The sequence below is a fragment of the Falco peregrinus genome, chromosome Z (assembly GCF_023634155.1).
Source record: "Falco peregrinus isolate bFalPer1 chromosome Z, bFalPer1.pri, whole genome shotgun sequence".
Classification (NCBI taxonomy): Eukaryota; Metazoa; Chordata; class Aves; order Falconiformes; family Falconidae; genus Falco; species Falco peregrinus.
Genome location: NC_073739.1, coordinates 55,603,078 through 55,628,731, shown reverse-complemented (window position 1 = coordinate 55,628,731; position 25,654 = coordinate 55,603,078). Strand labels below are relative to the sequence as shown.

At 39.3% G+C, this 25,654-nt stretch overlaps 2 protein-coding genes across 5 annotated transcripts in view; both read right to left on the bottom strand.

The window, feature by feature from the left end:
* The window catches only part of LOC101920729 (histone-arginine methyltransferase CARM1-like), an 81,801-nt gene extending 71,471 nt beyond the window's left edge, over nt 1–10,330 (bottom strand). Inside the window, exon 1 of the mRNA XM_055791329.1 lies at nt 9,577–10,330. Within this exon, the coding sequence (XP_055647304.1) occupies nt 9,577–9,931 (355 nt within the window). The 5' untranslated portion in view covers nt 9,932–10,330. The remainder of the gene's footprint in view (nt 1–9,576) is intronic.
* A 5,933-nt stretch (nt 10,331–16,263) lies between these two features.
* RFX3 (regulatory factor X3) overlaps nt 16,264–25,654 on the bottom strand; it is a 127,991-nt gene continuing 118,600 nt past the window's right edge. For 3 of the 4 annotated variants that reach the window (XM_005241596.4, XM_027792766.2, XM_055790463.1), the window contains 2 exons: nt 24,139–24,181; nt 16,264–23,174 (listed from right to left, as the gene is read on the bottom strand). In XM_005241596.4, the coding sequence (XP_005241653.1) occupies nt 22,939–23,174; nt 24,139–24,181 (279 nt within the window). In that variant the 3' untranslated portion in view covers nt 16,264–22,938. The remainder of the gene's footprint in view (nt 23,175–24,138; nt 24,182–25,654) is intronic. The other variant, XM_027792767.2, reaches the window with a different exon arrangement.

The following is a 25,654-nucleotide window of genomic DNA, read 5'->3' as shown; positions in this document are numbered from 1 at the left end:
GTCAGTGGGTCCCAGGGTCCTCCTTTCCATCCTTTTTAAAGGGTGCAATGTTTCCCTTTTTCTAGTCACCGCGGCCTTCACCTGACTTATTCCAATATTCTGGAGACTGCTTGGCAACTACATCAGCCAGCTTGTTCAGGACTCCGGGATGCATCTCATCCCATAGACTAGGTATGTTTGGGTTCCTCAGGTGGTCTGGAAACTGATCTCCTACAGTGGGAAGAACTTTGTTCCCCCAGGCCCTGCTTTGCGGTCCACTTGACAGGTATGAGAAGAGAGGTTGCCAGTGAGGCCTGAGGCAAAAAAGTTGTGGAGTACCTCAGCCTTCTCCTCGTCTGTTGCTACCAGTTTGCCGGTCCTGTTCGTTGGTGGGGTACGCTTTCTTTGATTCTCCTGTTCTGGCTGGCATACCTATAGAAGCTCTTCTGTTGCCGAGTTCAGCTCCAGCCATGGCTTGGCATTCCTGACCCCATCCCTGCACAACCAGGCTGCATCCCTGTGTTCCCCCAGGATAGTTGTCCCTGCTTCCACTGCCTGTGCATTTCCTTCTTGCCCTTCAGGTTGACCAGCAGGTCTCAACTGGTCCATGCCAGTGTCTTGCCTTCCTTCCCAGACTTCTGACACCTGGGAACTGAGAGCTCTTGCTCTCTGTGGAGAGCAGCCTGAAAGATGTGCTTGCTTTGTTCTGCTCCTTTGTCCCCGAGGGCAGTTTCCCAAGGGGTCCTACTGACTAACTCCTTCAATAGCTGCAAGTGTTCTTCCCTAGAATTCAGTGTCCTGACTTTACTCTTCACCCTACCTATATCCCTCAGGACCGCAAACTCCACCAGTGCATGAACACTGCAGCCCAGGCTGCCTCCGATCCTGACATCACCCATTAGCTTACTTTGCGTTGGTGACCAACAGGTCCAGTAACGCGTTCCCTCTGGTAAGGCTGTCTGTTACCTGGTTTAAGGAGTTATCCTCATTGCATTCCAGGTGTCTTCTGAATTGCTTACAGCTCACCATGCTACTTTTCCAGCAGATGTCAGGGTGGTTGAATACACAGTGGCTTCTCAGCAGAAGGCATTATAGGCAACACTGTTTACTCTAAACTCAGCTCTAATGCTTTCAGTACCAGCTCCAGTCACTATAAAGCTACTTCAATCCATCTGTAAGTCTCCAAGCAGCTCACAACCTTAAAACACTTAGCTCTACCATATGGCTGATGGGTCAAGATATGGTATCACTGCATTTACAGAAAGATTAGCTATACTATTGATGCAGACACCTCATGGGAGAACACCGAACTTAATCTAGGTCTCTCCAATCCCATACTTGCATCCACAGAGGACCACAGTTGTTGCGCAGTGCATACAATGTGATGGTACAACGTAAGAGCATAAGGAGAGTTTTACAGGATAAAAGAAAGCAGAAGAAACCCCAACCAATCAACCAATCCCCTAAAGCACCAACACCACAACCAAACCAACCTAGCCAGTATGCAGTGTATCTCTTTCAGGTTAGCTATTGAAATTCTTGATTCAGTCTTAATTTATTATCTCTATATATAAGTTAATGTACCTACCTATATGAACACACATATGTGTGTGTATGTATATTTACACATCTGTATTATATAAATATAAAAAATGAATGCTAATTACCGAACAGTAAAGGTGAAGCATGTACCTACCGCAAAACTTGCACTTCTACCTTTACTTGCTTGCTCTTCTAGGGTGTCCCACTTTGACTGGGATAGAGTTAATTATTTTTCTTAGTAGCTGGTACAGTGTTGGTTTTTTTGATTCAGTATGACAATAATGTTGATAACACACACTGATGTTTTTGTTGTTGCTAAGTAGTGCTTACTCTAAGTCAAAGACTTTTCAGTTTCCCCTGCTCTGCCAGTGAGCAGATGCACAAGAAATTGGGAGGGAGCATGGCCAGGACAGCTGACCTGAACTAGCCAAAGGGATATTCCATACCATGGAACGTCATGCTCAGCATATAAAGCTAAGGGCAAGGGGGGCGGGGGGGGAGGGGGGGGATGTTCAGAGTGATGTCATGTCTTTCCAGGTAATCATCACGGACGATCGAGCCCTGCTTTCCTGGGGATGGCTGAATACCTGCCTGCTGATGGGAAGTAGAGAATTATTTCCTTGGTTTTCTTTGCTTGTACACGCAGTTTTTGCTTTACCCATTAAACTGTCTTTATGTCAACCTACGAGTTTTCTCACTTTTCTAATTCTCTCCCCCATCCCAGCAGGGAGGAGTAAGCAAGTGGAGGTGTGAGTTTCCAGCCGGGGTTACACCATGACACAGGGTAAAAAAAGGGCCAAGACTGATTAGCAAACTACTCACATATTGCAAAACTTCTGCATGGAAGAAAAAAACCTAGCACCTGAGATAGAAGACAGACCCTTGTGAAACCGAAGTTTAAGAGTTTATCTACTCAGCACTGGAACAGTTAGTATTATGATATGAAACAATTAACAGAAAATTTCAGGATTACTGCTTCTAACCATACCACCTTCAAACACATTACTATTCATTCACACAACCTATTCTGCTTCAAGAGCTGCATGATCTGCGATTTCCCTTCAGAACAGAAGTGCTGTGTTTATGCCCCCCTGAAATCCTTTGTGCTGCTCTAAAGATGTAGGAAGTTGGAAAGGATAGCAAAGCCTCCATGTCACCTGCATGCAGAGGTTACATGAATTACATGCATAAATTTTTAACTATGTTGTCTGCTCAGACCTCCCCTACCAACTGATTTTTCCCCACTAGGAAAACAGTTTTTCACAGTGGAAAAGGACATGGCAAATTACTTTAGAACTATTGGCAGTGATTGCCCTCAACAGCACACTGAGGCTGCTGATGCTAGTACTATCTGTGTAATACATGCTGATGAACAGTATCAGAACATAAGTATTCGTAATATTAATAATTTTCCACCATATCCAAACCTGATACTTTTGAATTACAGTGAGTAAACTCTTTGCAGGGTGTAAGAGTCGGTCTAAAGAGAATGATATTGTCTCAACATTGCTAACGGAGTCCTGGAGATGGAATGTGGTCCTCGTGGACACTGAGACCCAGAGACCCTGGGAAGGAGAACTGCATGGTACAAGGAATACTATGCCGCTCCCTGATACCTGGCACTGGAAGGAACAACTACGGTAAGGCTGCATAACAGCTGTCCAGAAGATGGATCACAACCGTTGTCATAACAATAAACCCAAAAACTTGAACTTCAGGTGAACTTTCTTCATTATAATATCATTATAATACAAAACCACACCTCCTGGTCTAAAGCTACCTGCCTCTAAGGCAAACCACACCTCGAGCACTCCTCTTTGGACATATGTGGTAACCTTGCTCAAGAAGGCAGAGACTGGCAACAATCCATGGGCCAGAGAAGGGGCAAGGTGTGTTGCTTGCCTTAAAAGATGGCTCCTTGGCAACCAAACTTAGGAGATCTTCTCCACCAAGGATCACAACGATCAGAAGGACCGGCAGGACGCTGCCTGGACCTGGGACTATAGGGACACCATGGACCCATGGTGGTAGCTATAATCCTCTTTCCTTTTATTTTTTCTTCACTTTCTGTCATTTTACCTATCACACGCTGCTTTATAGGCAAACAATAAAGTTGTGCTGTTTGATTGAAGCATAACCCCTTGGCGTGGTCACCTTTATTTTTGCGCTTTGAGATCATAGTAAACGAACTATCACGAATGCACTGAGTGGACTGTGACACAGGGTGAGGTGGACTATGTGACATTTAAAAATTCCTTCCAACCCAAACCCATTCTATGATTTATTGTACTTTTAAAATTCCCTAATGTGTTAGGATTTAAAACTGGTCTCAGTATGGGACAGGAAAAAAATTCTGCAATATATTTAATTGCATGGTACAGCGTGTGGGAGAATTAAGCAAGGGCCAAGTAAAAGCATGTGGAGTTCATCTCTTGTGGTTAGTGGTTCGTACCCAGTCCAGCTTAAGTGTCTGAAGCTCACTACCATGAATGTTTTGTTACCACTGAGTTGGTGGAACTGGACTAGCAGTGATGACTTTTACGAGCTGTAAAGTTTTAATTAGCACCCTTGTTCTGGAGCACAAATAGAACACATTGTCCTCAAGTCCAACAATGCTGCATAGCTTCCCTTTTATGTAATTTTAAAAAAGCTAAATATATGGCCTATAATCGCAGTACTTAACACAAAAGGCAGCAGGGCTTCTCTACAGCTATCATATCCTGTGAGAGTCAATACTGCTTACTGACCATCCAGCTTGTCTGCAGTTTATCTTCTGCCACACTTGGGACACGATCAGCACATCTGAAGTCAATATGAATTTTCCATCTACTTCCAGGGGCACAGAACTGCCTCCTGAAAAGCAGGTTACATTCAAACAAAAAAATGTAACATTATTAGTAACTTGGTCAAAAAACTGGTATCATTTCTCCTGGAGTTTAAAAGTTGGAACTCAGGGGAGGCAACTCTTAAGGAAGATGTGAAGGATCTTAAATAAACACAAGTAACCATGTAAAAATGTGGTAAAACACAACAGACTTTCCTTAGGGCTTTCACTTATTGCACTAATTTTTCCAAAAATCATGGCCATCCACAGAAACTCATACTTTCTGATCTCCAATATTTGAACAGTATTAAAAAAAAATATTAAGCATAAGTGGAAGACAAAGTAACAACAATCTAAAAGCATAGCATTTACCCAGGAGTCTTTCCTGTATATGTAACACCCAGGTTTTTCTTTTTTTCCTCACCTAACACATAAAGAACAAAACACACATTTATTACAGACTTCCTAATCTTCTTCAGCTGTGAGCAGACAAAAAATTATCTGCCAGCCTCACAAGTTTTATGTCTGTCATTTACGATCAACAAGCTTACTGTAGATACTAGAACATGGAAGGTAAAGGAAAAAAAACAAACCAGAATTTCAAAAAAGAATGTTTGTGTATTTTTCAAAACAAGAAAAAAAGTACTACTCTTCCAGTTTCATCTAGCTCCTGTGCAGGTCATCTGAATAAAAAAACCAAAACCAACCAACCAACCAAAAAGTCGGTTTGCAAAGCAGCCTACTTAGGTATCTTTAAGTTTATTCTGCTAATTAGAAAGAAAAATTACATTATTTGCTAGGCTGCTGTTGAATTTTGTTGAAGTATCCATGGAATTGGAAAAAATAGTCCTCCTTCTCCCTCACTAACTCCAAACTATGACAGACAGCCAATAACCCTTTCCTAAACAGGTATCAAGGGGTTTTGTTTTCCTAGTGATCTCAGGCAAAACAAATTAATGAGTGAAGAGCTGGTACAATATGTGCTCCTGTAGAAGCCATATTAAATACCACATTTCTTTAATGCAGAAATACACGGATGCTGCAGCTGCTAGGTGACAGGTTCCTGTACTCAGCTTGAATAACTCTAAACCTTTTTTCATATTAAAAAGCACAATGGCCAAGCACAGTGGTATCTACTTCTGTTAGGTAAGGGGTAGCCGGATGTGTTTTGTTGTTTGGAAGCTTAAATCCTGTCTGTGTTTATATTCTTGATACTTGTAAGGGACAAAAAGTACAGTAATACATCAACAGAAGGAACAAAAATCAATACAAGATTCCAAGGATTTTACAGTATGTTTTTGAAAGTATTCAAGGAAGCTTCTTTTAATTGTCTAAAGAGCTGTCACATGAAGTGGAGAAAAAAGTACTTCAGAGAAACAGTAGCTATAGCTGTTTAAAGCAACTAAACAAGAATGTAACAGAATTAAAGCAGAGCTGCTGTGGCTAGGAGAAACCTCCACTGTAAAATTTTGAAGCCTTCAATTAGCACTTCCCTGGCCTCAGTTTATCACCACCTGTTTAGACACCAGTTATCACAGGAAAGGATACCCAAAATGTCTCCCAGCTGTAAAGAAGCCACACAGCTACACTTGCATCTTACAACACTTGGTCATCTGCTCTTAAGCTTCTTTTGATCCAAACAGGTGGCAGCCCTGGATTTTCTCTTGATCTGCTGGTAACACTTCCTGGACACCAGTCTTCTACTTTCTTCTTAGAAGTTCTCACTATTTATACCAGAACTGCAATTATGTTATGATCATTCTGTAAACCAGCTATAAATTATGTTTTTAATATCCCATCCTCCCAAAGCAATGCACTGTATCAGTCAACAGGATTTCTTCTTCTGTTCAGCATCCTCAAAAATATTTTGACCCAAGTTCAGAGTTCTCTCAGCAGCAGTGGGTTACCTTTCAGGAGTAGTTTTACAGACTACATCTTCATTTCCAAATCAACAGCAAATCAGTAGGACCAGGTGATCAGCTATCTTATTGACAACACCTTTGCTCCATAAGTGGCATCACTCTCCAGCTCTCCCTGGGTTCACAGATCATCAGAAGCCAGTCTCCCTGATGGAATCTTCTCTCAATTGGTTGTAGCTCCAGCTCACCACTCGGAAGTATACTCACCTGCTGCCTTTGGCATCTGTGCTTTAGAAGTCCACTGTTTCTGCCCATTCTACATATATTAATACTGCATTGTGGAGATTCTTGCTTTCTTCTGTCCCACAGGTGCAATAGATCCATTGCCTGGTAAAGCATAATCATTCTTCCTTGTTTTAACGCCTTGTATTCATCTGTCAGCTTCTGCATCTTTCAGGATCACAACCGGTTGTTCCACCTGTGGAGGAATTCTACTACTTCAGACTTCTTTCTGGGGAACAAAGTGGTTGTATTGTTATCCATTCACTTTAGCCACTGTATGGCCCCAATGTTCATCTACATGAAAGGGAAATGTTAAGGCTTGAGCTGGTGGAATTCTTACTGGCACTACCAGTAAGGACTGCGAACTCCAGCAGCTGATGAACCACAGTAGAGGCCGCTCACATTTGCCTTTAAAATCATTCTGAGCAGCATCAATATACTATACATTATGCTATGCAATGTAGTCTGCATTCTTACTTAGCTTTATAGTCAAGTAGCATTATTACATGACAGACAATAAAAGAACAGGTTCAGACAAATACAGTGGTGATAGGCAAACTATAAAAACCACAGGTAAACTGAATGCTATTAGAAGGGTAAGAATGCAGTCCTGATGGACAGTCTAATCACAGATCTGCAGTCAGAATAATTTTTGACCAGACAGTTTGACCAGGGGTATTTTATCACTTCAAAATACACATTAAAAGTGCATGCTTCATTATTCACAAAAATATTTCCTGACAAATATTTTCTTACCAGTAAGAAAGTAGATGGTATCCTAAACTGGAACTGGTTGTTTGTTTTGCTGCTGTTGTTTGGGGGTTTTTTTGTTTGTTTGTTTGTTTTTTTTAAATAATCATTAAAAAGCCAGCAACTACCCTTCAAGATGTGTTTTAAGTATCACAGTAACTACAAGCAATTTTTTTTTCCTAAACATACTCAATACATAGCTTTGGTAGACATTCAGGTAGAGTTTGAAAATAAAAGTAAATTTTATCACTTCAGTGAGAAGTATGGAGACAAAAAAAAAAAAGAGAAGTGAACTTTTCAAATTATGCCAATTTCTTTTATTATTATTGCTTAACCTGTATCTTACCAAAAGGCACCACAGTATGACCAATTTATTCAAGATTTTTAAAAGTTTTTCTTTCACAGCAAAATTGTCCATCCTAGGTGAGACAACACAAGTAATAGTAAGATCATTCTAATGAGCAGATAGTAATACTAGAAAAACAGACTACATTGGCAGTAGTAGAAATAGGGTGTCATCTAGCTGTTTGCAGACTTCTCACCTTATACAAAAATTATTCAAGCATCAAGTTACTTAACTCCCAGATACCACTAAAAAAGATTTGTGTTATGCGTAGGGTCTGAGGGGGCACAGCTTGAACATCTTCATATGAAAGGAAAAAGATGAAAGACAGCTTGCACCTCAAAACAGGTTTGCAAAGTTCCCCTCTCTTAGCAAGACTACTACAGTGATGCCAAATGATGCACCCTCATCCAAAACTTACCAAAGAAGTTTTTAGTCAACTACACTCCACTGTTGTTGGGCATAAAAAAAGAAAAAAACCAAGAAACCCAACATATCCCCTCTTTACCTTCAGAGTTTTCAGTTTTGTCCCATGTGATCCCTTCCAATAAAAAAAACCAACTCAAAACCTGTTAACTTTTAATTTCACTCTGCTTTCAGCAAGTCCTTCATTCACATGCATGCAAGAATGAGCACGTATGAAACAAAAGACCCAAGAGAACAGTGACTACGGACCAATCTTCAAATTAATGCAATGCAAGATAGAAGCATGTCTCAGCTGTAATTAGTGGTCAGTTTTTATAACTCATGCTTTCCTTAAGTGACACGTTAAGCAACTGATAGCATAAGCATATATCCAGTATCAACTGGCATTAAGAACTGATTTATTTACACTGCTGACCAAAAAACCCAACACAACTGTAATACATCTATTCCACCAATCCTTTCAGAAGTTACTGAGAGCACTTTTGAAAAAATCAAAGCTGCAACTGGCATGCTGTGTCTAGACCTGCTCAGGATTGGTCTTGTATCTCCCCACCTCACCGAGAGTCACCACTTTCTACACACACAGCAATTTCAGGTTTTTCCCCAGTCTTCCTGCCACCCAGAATCAAGAAGTGTGTTTTGTTGTAAAATGGAAATCTGAGAAAAAAAAAAAAAATGACTGCTTTTGAGAAAGTCAGGGAAGTGTGTGCACGCAGACATCACCTGTGCATCTTAAGCCAGCCCATATACAAGCAGCTGATCCCGCAGGAATTCCTCCAGGCCTACGTGCCGCGGGTCAGGGCTGCTCCGGCTCTGCCCGGCGGCGGCACACATGCCACAGGGCGGCTTCCTCACCTCCCTCCCCTTCCCGCTCGGTTATTCTGCCTCTTCCATCCGGCTCCGTAGGAGGAAATCAAGACCTTGTCCTTCAAGTAAGGGTGCCAGACCTCCTCTGACCACCCCTGCCTGAATTTTTGAGTTCACAACGCTCGAAAACAGAGGAAAACCGACGCAGTTTGCCAGTCGGTCCCTCTCCGCCGCAAGGCATCCCCGCTGCTGAGGGGCTGGTCGCCACCGCCGGGCTGTGAGGGCAGAAGGGAAACGCGCGGGTGGGCAGCGCCCCGCGGGCCCCGCAGGCGAGACCGGCCCCGGCCGCAGTTCGAGCCGCCTTCCCACCGCAACCGCGTGGCTGCTCCGGTCCGCGGCCCACCCCGGAGCCCGGGGAAAGCGCCCAGAGCCGCCCCCTGCCCCAGCAGCCGAGCTGACCACCGCGGCAGGTGCGAGTCCCCTCGGACCCACGCTGGAGAGACGCGGCGCGCCGCCCCCCGGCCGTTAACGGCCGCTACCGGCACCTGGCCGCGAGAGCGCCGGTAAAGCGGCGGCAGCCCAACGCGCCGCGGCGACTGTCGGCGCCGACAGCCCGGCGGGCCACGGGGCCTCTTCCCCCAGTCACGGCGGACCAGCGCCCGGCTCCCTGCGGAGGCCGCGCCGGGCGGCGAGGTCGGTGTCCCCCGCGCGGAGGAGGCGGCGGGGGGCGGCCGGCAGCGGCGCGGCGGGGCTCGGTACTTAACCGTCTGTCACCGTGACGTCCGCGTCCTCCTCTCCCGGCTGCACCTCCAGCTGCAGGGCGCTCTGGCTCGGGCCGGCGAGCTGCAGCCCCGCCGGCAGCTCCTCCCTGGCGAGCAGCAGCTTCACGCTGCACCGCAGCAGCAGCCGCTGTGTGTGCGGGGGCTGAGCGGCCATGATCCCGCCGCCCGCCCTGCCAGCGGCGGCTGCCCCCCGAGGAGCCGGGCTCCGGCGGCGCTGCTGCCGCTGCCGCCGCCTCCTGAAAGCCCGGGGGAAGGCGGCTGCGGCCGAGGGAGGGGGACCCGCTGACGAGGCTTCGCCGTCAGACCGCCTCCACGCCTCAGACGCCTGCCGGGGCATCCGCACCTCACCGCCACCTCCACAGCTCCCCAGCCACCGAACCGCGCCCGGGCGCGTTAAGCGGGGCGGGCGGCGCTGACGGCGGCCAGCAGCGACACCGCCCGGCCGCAGCGGCGCCTCCCTGGCGGCGGCCCTGGCGCGGCCCCGGGGCCGAGCACCCTCCGCCGTCTCCGTCGCTGCCCCCACCGGTGCCGCGCTGGGAAGGCAGCGGGGCCCGCGTGGGGGGGAGGCGGTGACAGCCGCTGGGGCGGGCGGCGGCTGGCGGAGAGCCCGGGAGCCAGGCACAGCTGGCGGGGGCAGGCCGGGCGCCTGTGCCGGCGGGAGGCTCTCGTGTTGGCATCGGGATGGTGAACTCGTGGCGCTGGTTTGAGGAGCAGGTTCGCTAAGCCCCGAGCGGTCGGCTTGGCCTTCCCCGGTGGCTCCCGCCCCCGCCTTATTTTCCAGGAGCACAAGGGTGTAACTGTGGCATTACGCAGCAGGTGTCGCTACCGTGCTATGGAAGCTGTCCCGGGGGGTGGGCGGGGGGGGGGGGTGTTGGGGTTTTGGGGATTTGGTGTGTTGGGTTTTTTTATGTTTGGTTTGTTTCGTTTCGGGGGTGTGTGTGTGTTATTTATTTGGTTGGTTGTTTTTTTCTGCTTCCACCCTCCACTCCCAGTCCTGGGAAAAGGCAAGAAAAACAACCCACCAGTTACTTTTATTTGTATGTCTTTGTGTCCAAGAGACAGTGTGAAGCTTAATTAATGAATATTTCAGAAGTACTTTTGTAATATGTGTGTCTCTGTAACGTTCTCTGGGCCCAAATGGTGAATCAGTATCCTCTCTAACGGGGTGGAAAGGGGGGGAATGTAGCTATCCTGTGTTAAAAGGACGGTTGTCTTAACAAAGACATACTCCCCCAACAGCACAGAGACTTGTTCCTCTGAGCCACTTAAGCCACAGAGCGTACTGAGGTGGCACACACGCTGCTGAACCCGTGTTTGCACTAATGACTGGGATGGTTTGTCTATAAAGACAATTCTGCCACTGCAATAGCACAGTTTTCTGCCTGGACTTAATTACCCCTTCTGAGAAGGAAAATTGACGTATCACCTTTTGATTCTTCTGTGAAGGGATTTGATGTTATTTACCCCTGTATGAAAAAGGAGTAAGGCAGTCTGCATATGCCATCAGGTGTTTGTGTGTAGCTTACTGCACCCACGTGCTTTGGCACTTGACTGGATTGCATATACCTAAAGCCAGCTCCACACCTGTTTAACTAACCTCCAGGCCAAGGAATGGGGATTTCTGGGCTGTTGAATTCATCATCGCAGTGAAAGTTTGAACACATACAAGTAAGGCAAAACTGTGTTGTCTGAGCCCAGAAGAAAATATCTATAGGTAGCTAAGATATAGCGCAAATGCCAGGCTTAAGAGCTGTAGACAGTGGATAAGCAGGAAAGTGTCATGCAGATAGATTTTGCTTCTTCCTAGATGTTAAAGTCTGATAACATGCCAGTAATAAAATGAAGCAACAGGCAGTTGCTGCTGTTCATAATGCTCTGAAAAAGAAGGTGCAAAGGTAGTTTGGAGGAGTAAATTTTTTTTTTTTTGCATATACAAGGAGAAAAGAGAGTATCTTTTTTTTATACCAGTATCTTTACTGGATGGCTGCCTCACTTCAGTAGAAGTGTGCCGCTGACCACCGAGACCTCAGTAGAATTGGTACAGCTCACATCTGTAAGAGGTAAACTGTGTCCCACAGAAGAGGCCCGTTCAGGCAACAGTTATTGCTGCTTTTACCACCTCTAATTCAACTGGCTTTATTAGCTTCAGGCACCACCACTAAACAACTGAACCGCTGCACAGCTTTGGCTCCAGCACAGTACTGTTCGGCAGCAACAGTGTGATGTAGTGGGGTTGCAGAGTAATTCTAATATCAAGTCCAACAAGGTAATGTATGTGAAGAAAAATAAATACCTGTATTTCTAACCGTTTGAATGATAACAGCTAGTGTGAGCTGGGACTACAGAAGACAAGGCATTCTGACTATTCCTTTTAGCCTTTAATGCACGTCTTAAATTGTTACATGAATCAACAAAGAAAAAACTTTTAAATAACTATTTATGTTCTGCTTTTGTACTTTCTGATCATTTTCCTATCCAGATTTCCATCAGTCTCTTTAAAGTATGGTATTATTCAAGAACCTGGGGAAAGAATTTCAAGGGTTATTGCTCAAACTGTCTATTACAATATTCCCGATACTGTGAATTCCACCAAAATTTGACTGGAAACCTGAAATTGCTTCCTCACTGTGAATGCTTTCTTGTGTAGAATGCACCACTTTTGTTTCAAAATTAATCTGCAGAAGTAACAGGAAAACAATTTTTACTCCAGTTTTGTCTTTCATTGGCTATCAACAAAGGCAGCAATATCAGAAGGTATGAAATTAATGCTATGAACTAATTCTTCACTTACTAAGTTTTCAGTATCTCTTGCTATAAAGCAAGTATTTTGTACTTAGAAAACTGAACCAAATTTGAGTGGTGCAACAATATATTCTATTAAATATTATTAAGCTTCTTCTTTGACATTGAAGGTTAGAACAGATCAACCAGCATTCATTTCACAGAAATACTCTATCCATTTGCCAGCTGCATGAATTGCTGATTACAAAAACCACCACAGTCTTTTCTACTTGGGCTGCTGTGTCTGCAGAGCTCTGTTGCTTTTAAAGTAGAGAGCAACTACAGTTTTGATCCTGCTTAGTAGGTTTAAAGGTATAGGATTTGGTGATTTTAAATGAGGAAAGTTCTTTCTCTTCCAGACATCACAATAAGCTTTGTCTATAACGAATTAGCTACTCGACCACTTTTTTTTTATTATTTTTTAAATAGAAAGTTCCACCCAAACATTAAGGAATTTTAAATCAATTAAATTTCCTTTATTAGGAAAAGGATAAAAAAGCTTAATTGTGGTACATTTTTCAGCATAGATATTGTTAGATATTATGGCAATTCTGTCAGCAGAAACATCCTGCAAGACATTTTCTTGTCTACATGTTACACAGTTGTTGTAATAGAAGCATGGAGTTGGATTGGCCAAAATAAGCAGATGGAGGTAAAGTGTACAGATAGAAGGATCATGCTTTCCAAAGATACACAAAATGGACCCTCTATCTGAAGTCCACAGGAATGATTATTTATATTGATGGATAAAACATTTTTGTATTTCACACATACAGCCAAAGTAACTTCAGACCTATTCATTGCTTCCTTCCTGTGGAAAAGATGCATCGCTGAAAGCTTTGAGGGCAAGTTCGTTGCAAAAGCTATTGTGTGTCACATCTGTGACCATAATACTCACACGCTCTCAAAGTCCTTTCAGAGAAGTCTGCCTTGACCCCATAGCAAGGAGACAGCTGCACCTAACAAATATGAGAGAAAGCATTCAGGCAGCTCTCTCTGAGCTGTAAAAAAGCAGCATTTGGGGACATCTCTTTCATGCAGAGATGAGAACCATGTGTTAGGTGGGAGCATTATTCCAACAGCTGAGCAACATCAAAATGACAGCTTTCCTATTTGCTACGTCATGCTGTCAAGCTGAAACGACTTTTCATACCATGAGGGTCACTGATGGATCCCAGATAGAAGTCATTCTTCTGTGACCCTGAAGCTAGTGAAAAGCTCTATCAAGAGCCTGGGGACCATGCCATGCTACTTTAACTCCAAGTCTCCCTTTTGGTGAATGTGGGCCTTCCAACATCTATAGCTTTTGAGAAAGAAATTCCAGCTTTCCAGCCCAAATAGGGCTGTCCCATTTCCTTGCTATTTTACTTACGGCACCTCTTGATTTTGTCTGTTTGGCTTTCTTGGGTGAAACTGGAGGAAGAAGGAGAGTCTAAAATTTTCTTAGGCATCAGAAAGTGTTGAAAACCAGGAAAAAAAAAAAGATTAAGTAATTGCTAGTATTCTGAGCAAAAGTCACCTTGTCACTCACATGGGCCAGTTAATTCAGTGACTGTGTTTGCAACTACACAATTCTTTGTGTCCCTAACTTCAATCAATATGCTGTTACAGCAGTGTTTTTAGCTCTTTCTGCACTCTTTCACTATCAGTGGAAGACAACACAACCTCGTATTATAGCTTCTGCAAAGGACCAGTTATGAATCCTTCTTCTGAAGCGCATAGTATAGGGTATTCTGATATTCCTGGTCACAATAATACTACCAGTAGTCCTCTTAAACTGTGCTTTAGAAATTCAAGTATTGTAAATATGCTTCTACCAGTAATACTTCATGAAAGAAGATAAAGGATCTGAGCACTCGTGCTTACAGCAAGCTGTCAGGACTTTCTAACCAACGAATGTCTCTAGCAGTGGAGACCTATTTTAGCAGCAGTTTGAACAAAGGTGGCTAAACCAGTAATGTCCCAGGACACCATCTATTAGTGTGGCTCCATTGAGGGGAAAGGTAACATCCAGCGGCAAAGAGAGAACAGCTTGAGGCAGGAATTTCTTTATACCACTCCCAGTTAGACCTCTGAAAGTATGTCTGATTTATTAACTACTAGTTACTAAATACGTACAGACCTACTATGTCTGCCCTAAATCCTGAAAATGAAAGCAGCAGCAGATTTTATGCACAGTGTGCCCGTGGAAAATGCCTGTATGCACAGTGATTCTTAACAGAACAGTTCTGCTTATAAAATTGCTTAGAATAAACTGTCATCAGCGGCACATTGTGGTCAAGGAGGGGTGGTTGTTTTGTTTTTTGAATGGGAAAGTCCTACTGATTAGGTTAATTCTGGTATCGGGGAAGAACACATACAATGGGATTTAGCAGAATTTAGAATGAGAAGCAGAATCAAATCAGAATAAAAACCCTCTCCAGCATACTGTTACCAGTGCCGAAAATGGATCAAGGTTTCTTGGCTTTTTCCTTGCCTTGGTCAGACACTTTTGTGGGAAAATAAAATAACTGGCTTGTATTTCATGTGGCTTTTGGCATAGACCTTGATACGGAACTGTAAAACTGATGCAACTGGATTGCTGCAGGCTGTATGACATTTTACATAATTGAATGCTTTACCTAAGTCAAATTAAATACACTTGAAATAACTCAATAAGTAAGATACTTATTTGATATTATTAACATTGTGCAGAAAATGATGTTATTTACTTACTACCCTTCTACACTAATTTTCTTACAGTACATTACTTTCTCCTACAATTCAGGTATGCTTCATGCTTTGAGGTACAGATTGTAGTAGTTTGTTGAACTAAACTTCCATTGGTTAACTAATTAAACCACATTAATTAGTATTAACAGCAGCAGAGGTTCGATTCTGTAGGGTCTTCCTGGTAACACTGTCAGGGGAAAACAACTGAGAATAGCTGCATCAACTATTTGATAGCGTAAGAACGCCCAAGAGGGAGATGTCCCCCTACAGATTTTCTTGTGCATGGGTGTTAGTACTAGTGCAAGACCTATTTAGTCTTACCAAGGCACCAGCTAGGAAATAAAGTCCTAGTCTTGATTAGCAAACCAGTCTGTAAACACAGATGTGGCTGGTCACTGGTGTAAAAATTTTAGTCTTGTTTGGTAGGATACTTTCGAAGAACCAGTACTGTACTCTAATAAGCTTTTAATCTTATTTGAAATTAAAGGATAGGCAATGACTGGACCATAACTTACAGGTGAACTTGAAAAATAAGCTTTAGGATACATTTTTTCTATCTCTACCACAGTGCTGTGTGGAACACCAATTTTAATCTTGGTATCCAATACTTATTTTGATACTCTAGCATCTATTACTCGGTGGATTTTAGCCAGTTCAGGTAACTTTCTGCATTTTTTTATATGAAATGGTGCTTGCAACACATACTAGAGACCCATAACATATATGATCTGCTAAGATTAAGCCTTTGTCCATATTTTGTAAAACTGCCAAAACATCCCATACATTAGTATATTGCAGAGTATTTAGAGCAAAATTTGCAGAAGTAGGTTCTGCTGTAACTGACACCACTAATTCCTGGAGGCCAAAGTCTACATGCCACCTCACTGACAGTTGTTAGGTGGCTACATCTGTAATGGACAATCATTGTTAATATTGAAATTAGTAAGTGTATTACTGTCTGTATTTAATGGGAATAACAGCAATGTAAGTGAATTGACACTTCAAAATACTAGTTTCTTCTGCAGTCTGAGACACACTTGTTACTTAGTTCTGCTTCTGCTAAATAAAAAATTGCAGTCCCATTAAAAAGGCGTAAGTTGAAGTAATTTTTTTTTTCAAAATCAATAGTACCACAACCCACAGTAGCTGGCTATGTAAAAATTGAAGCAGTTCAGATATGTTTGTAACAAGAAAACAAATTTATTGATTTTAAAAGACAAGACACAATTTCGTTTTGAAAAACACAAGAAAGCTAGCCTGAGTTCAAGTCTGAAATATTCAGAAAAAATCCTACTGTCTTTAGTATGTTCCAGTCATTTTTTTAAACAACACACTAAAAGTTAATATATATTTTTATAATTATAAAAGTTCCCCAGTTATTGTACAGTACACAATACAAATTGCCCACAAACTATTATTTAGCTCCTGCCAGTTTTGAGAGGACATGATATACTAAAAGATTTAGCATTTCTCACAAAAATCACATCAGGAAATACGTATTTACAAAATCAAATACATTATACAAAAAAACCATCACGTTATTCTGTAAAGATGTCTTCTTTAAATAATTAAAAAGTATATTCAACTGTAGTCCAAAAACTGGAAAAGAACATTACATTATCTCACACATACAATCTACAAAAAAGTTGCTTACCTCATTTACATAATATATTCAGTCAACTGGAAAATAAGAGTTTGAATATGTCCTAGTGTTATGATATTTCTGTGCTGTGGGACTGAATAATGTAATCTGCCACTTACTAAGTGAAATTTAAATGATGGCACTTAAAAAAAATACAGTATAAAATAAATGCAAGAAAGGAAGTTTTCCTAGAAGGTAAGAAAGCCCTGAGTGATGACAAAATTACTGATTGGTAGCTCTAGAATTAACCTAATTAAAGTTTACCACCTCAGGCACAATTTTCCAAGTTTTTGAAAGGCACTCAAAGTTTCTTTAACAGCCTCATTGGTTATAAACTGTAAATCTAAATTTTCAGTGAAGATGAGTGGAGATGGGCAACTTGCTTTGGTACTAAGTTGTATTTTCTTACCGTATTTTAAATTGCTTAATCGGGTTACTTTAAGATGGATGTTTAATGTTTAAATACAAGGCAATCATTTTAATATTATAATGAATTTACTTGGGGAACCCTTGAAGTATTCTTAGTGTAAAAAGCCCTTGCTGGTATCAGTGAGTCAAAAAGAACTGAAGTGAGTTCCTAGTAAATAGCAATCCATGCGAGGTTGTTCCTCCGAAATCTAAATTCCTCTTACAGAGACATCTATTATTTCAGAATAAAATTCATCCAGAACTGAAAACTCCTGTAAGATGTTTGCACCATAATCAAGAAAGTGCTGAAGAACATACAAAAAAAAATATTTCCTGATTTAGATTTAAGCGAGGCTCATTTAATGCTCATAGGCTTGTTCTGGGACTTCTTTTCTACAGTGAATTTCAGCCTTAATAAGCAATACAAGAACAATTCTTACCAAGTATTTAACTACTCAGGGCTTCCAATCCATAAACACTAATTTTTTTTTCAACAGGAAAAGGAAAAAAATCAGAATAAAACAAGAATTAAAATGATTATTTTCAAACTAAGGCATATTTTACTTCAAACAAACACTAGGCAGTCACTTTGTAAGTGGCTTTTACTATTTCTTAGTTAAACTGGTAAACTCAGGTCTACTGGCACATAAAATCACTAGCAGCAATGATCAAGGCATGCAAACTCAGAAGCATTTACAGTAAATTATGAATAAAAAAAGTTAAAACCCTTTGAGTATTGCATTTATGTTAATTAATTATGCATGAACTTGCATTAACTGACTAAAAATGTTTACAACTTACTTGCACTATACAGCTGACATAATTCCATTAAATAACTTAAAATGAGACCTCTTTTATTCTCCCTCAGCTAGACTTAAGTAAGTACAGCTGCACTTAGTGTTTACTGACTGATTGATATTGAAAGAAACCAGTAGAAAATGTATTGTACTCTCACTTAGTAAGATGGCATTTCTATGAATCTCTACTTGCTAATAAACTTGTTCCCTTGTTCTTGTAAGCAGTATTTGTAAGAACAAAGGGGCTTTTTGAAATGGCAAAAGGCTTGTGTAATTATTAGGTTGCTTTTAAATTCTAATTTAAATAATAAATTTTAAACTTCTGACATTCAATACGGGCCATCCAAACTGTACCCCTGTAGATGAAGATGAATAAAAGACTTTCATCTTTTAGCTGATCAGTATTACAGTGACTGGGTTTTAAAAGCAGTATCAATATAATTGTGCACTTTTTGTTCTTATCAAAAACACTGCCAAAAATTTCAATGCAAACACACCAAAATATTCTGCAAAATTTATTCTTCTTCACTAAGCCTTCTTTTAATCCTAAAGATTCTCTTTTACAGTACCAGAGTATTCCAATACTAACCTACCTTAGGAGATTTTCAAAATAGTATGAATATAGTTTATAAACCTTTATCTTCTAAAGGCATCTTAAAGTAGACAACTTCCTATCTGTAGAAACATGTTTGATTTTCTTTATATATTTATGCCATTATGAAAACAAGGGAGGTGAGGTACTGTTTTCTATTAGACAGTACACGTCAATGGCAGTGAATACTTATTCCTCTATCTATTGAGCATCCTATAACAAAACCATTCCCGTACAGTATGCAAGTATTTACTTTAGACATAATTAAAATAATTCTACAACACTATCAGCTATTTCAAAGTATATGCTCAATGGACTAATTAAATTATCTAAAAAGCTTTGTTCCCATCATGTTACTTACAATGCTCAAAGGGTTAATGCAAGGCATTATATCAAATTAATTTCCTAATACTAGAACTAAGCACTGTATGTTTATGCTTCTATTCCAGTTTTTATTGTTTATCTTAAATCACCAAACAAATTAGCAGAGATACTAGAATTCCATTTACTGATTTGTTTTAAACCACATACAAAGAGGATGTCCTGTTAGAAAGACAAGGGCCCAATTTTCAGAAATTCATACTGCTCTCTCAAATGAATGTTTAAAACTCTGAAATTATTGTTGTATACTTCTATTACTAATAAATCTACATTTCATCAGTATTTTTATGGCTATCAATCATTGTTTTTATTTTGTAAAAACATTCTGAATTAAATTGGATTGCAGTGCATCTCGAATAGAAAATTTTTTCTAAACAGTGCAGATGTCGATTGGTCAGAATGACAAAGATTTCAGATATTTTCTCCTAGGGAAAACAAGGTGAATGAGAAAGTTTTTAGATGTTTAAAAATGCCTCACTTTAAATTAAATTTGTATATAGACCTATACATTCCTGAATGACAGAACATTATCTTCTTATTTTTGAACTAAAGGCAGTAATGCTATAAATCATCATTTTATAGGTAAATAATTTAAAATCTATCTTCCAAATTTTTATGGAACTTTTTTAAAAAGAAGGTGCTTACAGCATGCTACAGTATAAGAGCAAAACACAGAAATAATAATGAAAACAGGGAAAAAAAAAGCTTTAAAACTGATTTACCTCGAGAAAGATGAAAATGTACCAACAAATTTTAATAAATATAAAACTTTTGAAAATTGGGCCCTGCATTTTGAAAAGGTAGTTCAACAATACCCATTCCCCCACAATGTTCACTGTGCTATTTGTGCTAATGGGGGAAATGCCTCTAAAATAATTATTTTGGATTCCACGTCAAGCTTAGGTAAAACACATAAACCATGTCAACTCTCATAATGTCTACCCTGTGGATACATGCTACACCTCTCTAGAGCACTAGCAATAGACTTTAGAGCTGGTGTGACAATGCAACCGCATGCTACACATTATAGAATATGGACTGAGGTATTCGTATCTCTGTAGTTTAATGATTACTAAACCGCAACTATTAAATAGCAAGACTGTGCAAAATGTTTTATCTAAGTGTTTGATTAAAATTTCAGTACATGTAAAAACAAAACAAGAGATCCCCAAACCTGTAAGTGTACAACACAGCTTACAGTAACATAGTTGTTCTAAAAAAATCTCATAAAATCTTTAGAATTTAAGCATAGGAATACAGACTCCATTCAGTTTCCTGCACCTGGGATAGTTCCAATTCGTTTTGTTGACTCATTGTTTTCAGAAGCTATGAAATACATTCCATTTTTGTATTCAGATTTTTGTTCTTTTTTATTTCTTTTTGCACTTTGTGAACAGTGAACAACTGAGTGGAGTGGGGAGCTAAATAATGAAACATACTCAGGTCCCACCTTTTTTTAGCAATCTAGATTTACCTATTACAATCGTACTCTTTTTCTCAGCAACAACTCCAACATTAAACCAAGAAAGGACAGTAAGAAGAAAGCATTATAGGTCCATCAACACAAAAATTTAAACAAGAACTACAGTATTAAAAGAAGCTGAAAATAAAAAAAAATGTTTAATTATTTCACTTTATTTTACTTGTAAACATCTTATAATGCACAATGAAGGGGAGTAAATGTTTATCACAGCTTAGTTTTAGCATTTTTGGTGAAGGGTACAGGTGTAGTGATTTCCAAGGAGAAATCAGGACACGCTGAACGATATATGACAACAAAATCTATAATGAGAGTCAGTGCATTTGTGAGTTTAGAAATAATTAATATAACCTCACTTTCACTTTTTACTGAGGCAAAAGCCATCTACTGACATTGGTAGGAATTATGCCTACATAGAATGAGCAGGATGGGTTCACCTCCCAATTCTGCCAAGGAATTTGAAATTTAATTTTGTACACCAATGAAGTTAGGACATTTTAGTTGATGTGCAGCTGTATTTGGAGCATGTGTAAACTCTAGCAACAAACTTGTTGCTATAAATATGCTGTTCATTTTACGTGCTTTCCTCCCATTTGGTATGTATGAGTTTAAAGTCATTTTCAGACACACTAGATAAACCAAAATAAAAGAATTCCTAATTTTCTCACACAGTCTTTTCTGTAAAGTTGATCTTTTTGTGCTCTCCTTCACTTTTTGGCTTGTTTAATTCCACTATTTTAGTGTAGCAAATTCATGTGTCTGCATAATGAAATGTTTAAGAAGAAAAATTGGAGTTGTTTAATGTCAATATGGTCTCTATAAACTGTCATTATTCAACCATTAAAATGTAAAATCTGGCTGATACCTCACAAAATATAGAAATCAAAAACATGCACTGCATTATGTACCTGCTCATTTATTTCTTTTCAGTTTTTAAAATTAAAAGTAGACAAGGGTTTAGAAAATATATAATTACGCTTGGGCCTATGGTCAATCTATTTTGACATTTGAAGCTGGTATTAAAGCTAGTTTTGCTTTTCAAATTCCCAAGCAAATTTTATTTCTAATAAAGTGAAATTCAGCTAGAAATGAGAAAAAATAGGTTTATTGTCATTATAAGAGGGATATTAAAATCATTTAATAATAAAAAAATCCTTTTATTCTTTTGAAGGCTATGTAACCTGTCCTTACTTCTTAGGGAATTTGAAAGTGACAGGCACACCTTGTTGAATTAATTTAAGAGTTAAGAATAACGAAAAGTACTAAGTCTTAGCTTCAGTTCTGTTTAAGGCACCATGTAATAGCCGAGGTACAATGATCCCTGATGTACATTCTTAAATGGCAATGGTCCATCTAGCCACCTATTCAAATTCTACACAATTGGGAATAAGTACAAGTGAGGTGTGCCAGTTACACTGCCTTATCTAATTTTTGTAAATATTTAAATCCACTTTAACAACAAGGAAATATTTTTGAAAGGAAAATTATGCAGGTTGCTACATTCCTTGCATTCTATAAATCAATTTTTGTAAGAGCAGCAGATTGAACCACTAGTAGGAAAAGACCTGGAATAGAAGAAAGTCATCCAAATGGAATGTTTTCCTGTATGTCCAGTTCAGCGTAAGTAGCACATACACTTAAAAGTAATAACAATAATAATAATAATCATAATAAGAATAATAATAATCAAGTCATTTCTTTTTTAGCTTCAGTTTCTAACTACAGTACCACTCAACAGCCAAAAGCACCTGTTCAGTGGCCCCACATACAGCATCAGTAGTCTTCAAAACAGAGGAACTGGTATGCAAATAATATCTGGAACTTTTGATTTTAAAGGAAGCTTGCATTGTTTACATGATGGTCAGATAATTAGGTACGTTTATGACGTACACATTATCACATTCCAATTCTGCTATTTAAAGTTGCTTCTTGCTTAGAGAAAGAAACTAGGAGATCTTCCCAACCCTCCAGCATTATTACAAAAAATCCCCCTGAATGCTCACAATTTTATCAAAATAGTGTCTTCTCATTGTCCAATGAAAAGCACCTTTTATAACAAATTTGATACATCTGCTGTCAAATAAGTATGCCTCCAGTGTAAATCAAAGAAAATAGTTCTTTTGATATTTCACAGAAGTGCATCTAATTAAAAATCTATCTATATGAAATCATCATCATAACTAATAATTAGCATTAATTTTTTTTTAACTATGAAAAAATTTAAATTATTATATGAGGACAAAAACATTAACACTAAGCTTTGCAAAAATCTTCCTTGCATTTGCTATGAAGAAAACTCTTCATATTGAGTGGCCAATGTAAAATGATTCTGTTTACAAAAAAATCTTTTTTTTTTAAACAGATCTGGCAAAATATGTACACCCATTCCATTTAACAACTCCAATAAAATAAAGTTCAGCACAGCTAAAATTTGACAACAGTCGACCTTTGGACTTATTCTCTTTATTTTATTTTTTTTTTCATATTAAACCCAAAGGGCTAATGTAATGGGGTGTGTGTCGGGGGGTGGGGGTGTGGGGGAGGTTACATATTAGACTGCAGTGTATGTATTTCCAGTAGCACTGCATTGTCTGATAGTCTGAGTAGTTGCAACATGTTCATTATGAATTGGGTTCAGGAGGTTCTGCTGTACTCCACTCTCAAGCACCGGCTGCATGCAGCCCACCTGGAATGCCTGGTTTAGCTCTGTTTTCTCCCTCTTGGCTTGTGGCTCTCCATTTTCATCCAGTTCTTCATCTATTTCACTTTCAACTTCACTGCCTTCATCTGTACAAACAAACCACCATGAAACTAGTATAGAGGTAAAAAATTCTAATGCAAGGGTCTGTATTTTGCAAATAATAGTTGAAATAAAAAAAAACACAGAGAAAACTAGTGAACCGATAAAGCACAAATGGAAAATTTAAAATTTTAATGGAAAAAGTCAATAATTATCTCAAATAGGTAAACAGAGTCTCAGCTTTGATCACTTGAATTACACACCAGTGATTCAGTATGTGGAAAAAAGAACTTCAATCTCGAAAACAATCTCTAACAAACAACGTTACTTACCTTCATGTTGCAAAATACCTCTCCTGTCTAAGACATGATAAACAAGAGTTGTTACTCTTAGATACAGAGAGGGAAACTCAGGTGAAGATATTTGGGGTGACCTGACCCCAAATTTTGACATACATTCTTATGCTCACTAGCTGACTGATTGGGGGTCAAGTCACTCTAAATCACTCAACTAGTCAGTGTAAGAATGTATAAGAATGTAAGAAGGAACTATTTCCTTCTGTCCTCTTCACTGACAGGTTATCTGACAACCACCTGCATGCAAATCTGCCTTCTTCACCTAGCAGAACATTTACTATAGATAAATATACACAAGCATCCTCCTCTCCCTGTTCACACAGCTGTTACCCCCCTCTATCCTATTGTATACAACTAAATTCTGTGTAAATATTGAAATATTTCTGGTGTGAATAATAAACATCTTTAAAATATATATTCTTATTTTAAGACAAACCTATGCTATTGTAGTCCTTATTATATACTGCATATTACAGATAGCTTATTGTATCTATACAATATATTAACGTATCCATATAACATATACGTGCACTTTAAAGCATGGTACAGCTCTAAATTCTGTTTTACTGCATTTTTAAAACATCAGGACTTATTTTGCTCAAAGAAACACATTAGCTCTATAAAGAATTATACATGGAGAGATTAAAATGCTCACCTTTATCCATATTTCCAGGAGACACAGCATTTAAATCACCAAACTGCAAAATAAACAATAAAAAAACTGGACACAGTCTTAAGCAAATGTGAACTTCTGATTATCTGTGATGAAGCAGATCTGCACTCCACTGGTCTAAGGCTATCATTCAAACATGATCTTGGTTGCAGCCACATCCACAGTACAGCAATTAATTTTCCATTCCATCCTAGTCTTGTGCTTATTAAGACAATTATCACTAAGTAAACCCTCAAAAATTAAAAAGGGAACTACAAACTCTTTTAAGATTACTTCATCAGGGCCTCTGTTGCTTGAAGTGAGCTATTTCTGTGTTATGTAAAGACATACATTATCACAGATATCCATTCTGAACTGCCAATATTTAAACGAAGAGGTTTTTTTTTAAATTTTCCAGAGACAAATTTAATTGGGCTGGAACAAAAATGAAGGTCTGTCACAGTGTTACAAATCTACCTGTGAGGTAGATGAAAGGCATTGCTGAGAAAGGGTTTACAATCTGGTAAACTTCTCTATTTACATCAAAAAAAATCTCAAAAAAATTGCTCAAAAGCTAGATTTATTACCTCTCTTTCCTTCCCTGAATTCTATAAGTTTCTCTTAAATAAGAATTGGCAAAGCAAAATGCCATCAATTAATCTCAAATGAAAGAAGTACATTTTTTAGATAAATACATTTCTAACTATAAATGATGATACTAGTCTTTTCCAGAAGAATTTTGCCAATACCAGTGTTCAAAGTTGGGACAAGAGGAAGAGAAAAAACTGAGAATGCTTTTCTCAGCTGCAGCACCAGTTTATACCGTCTTACGGTGTTTGTCATATCGTAATCTTAGACTTCCTGATTTTATTTCAGCCACAGTCACTGAACACACAGAAACATAAAAAGACATGCATTTTATGAGTATTTGCTATTTATATTCTGTACCTCTCACCTCCAAAGTTTTGAGTTACTTACTTCCTCTTAGTATCTCCATCTTCAGTCTAAATAAACTTTTTAGAAGAACAATACTGCATTTATGCCTAACATATACAATATTTGTTAATTATTGTTAATTGTAATATCTTTTTATTACATATAATAACATATATATAATAAAAATAATAAAATGTAATATAGTTTAGAAGAGAAGAAACGTAGTAACTGTATACTTGTGTAGTACCTTACTGCAAATATAAGGCAGAGATTAAGCAAATATACTACTGGTGGGTCACTAAGCAAAAAGAGTGTTACTTAGTTTTCTGAAACACATCATGCCGCGTGATATAAAAACATTTGACAAATAAAGCTGAGACATTTCCAATTTCTCTTGAATGTACAGCATCTATTTGTAGTATTTAACAAGCTTATGAATGTATCTTGAGAGAAGTATGATACCTGATGCCAAATGAACTCACAAAATGACTTGCAATTTATTGGTAACATAGAAGATACAGTGACTCCCAAGTGTAAAAATGTATCAAATCTGTTCCATTAACTACCTAACATATTTTCAAAT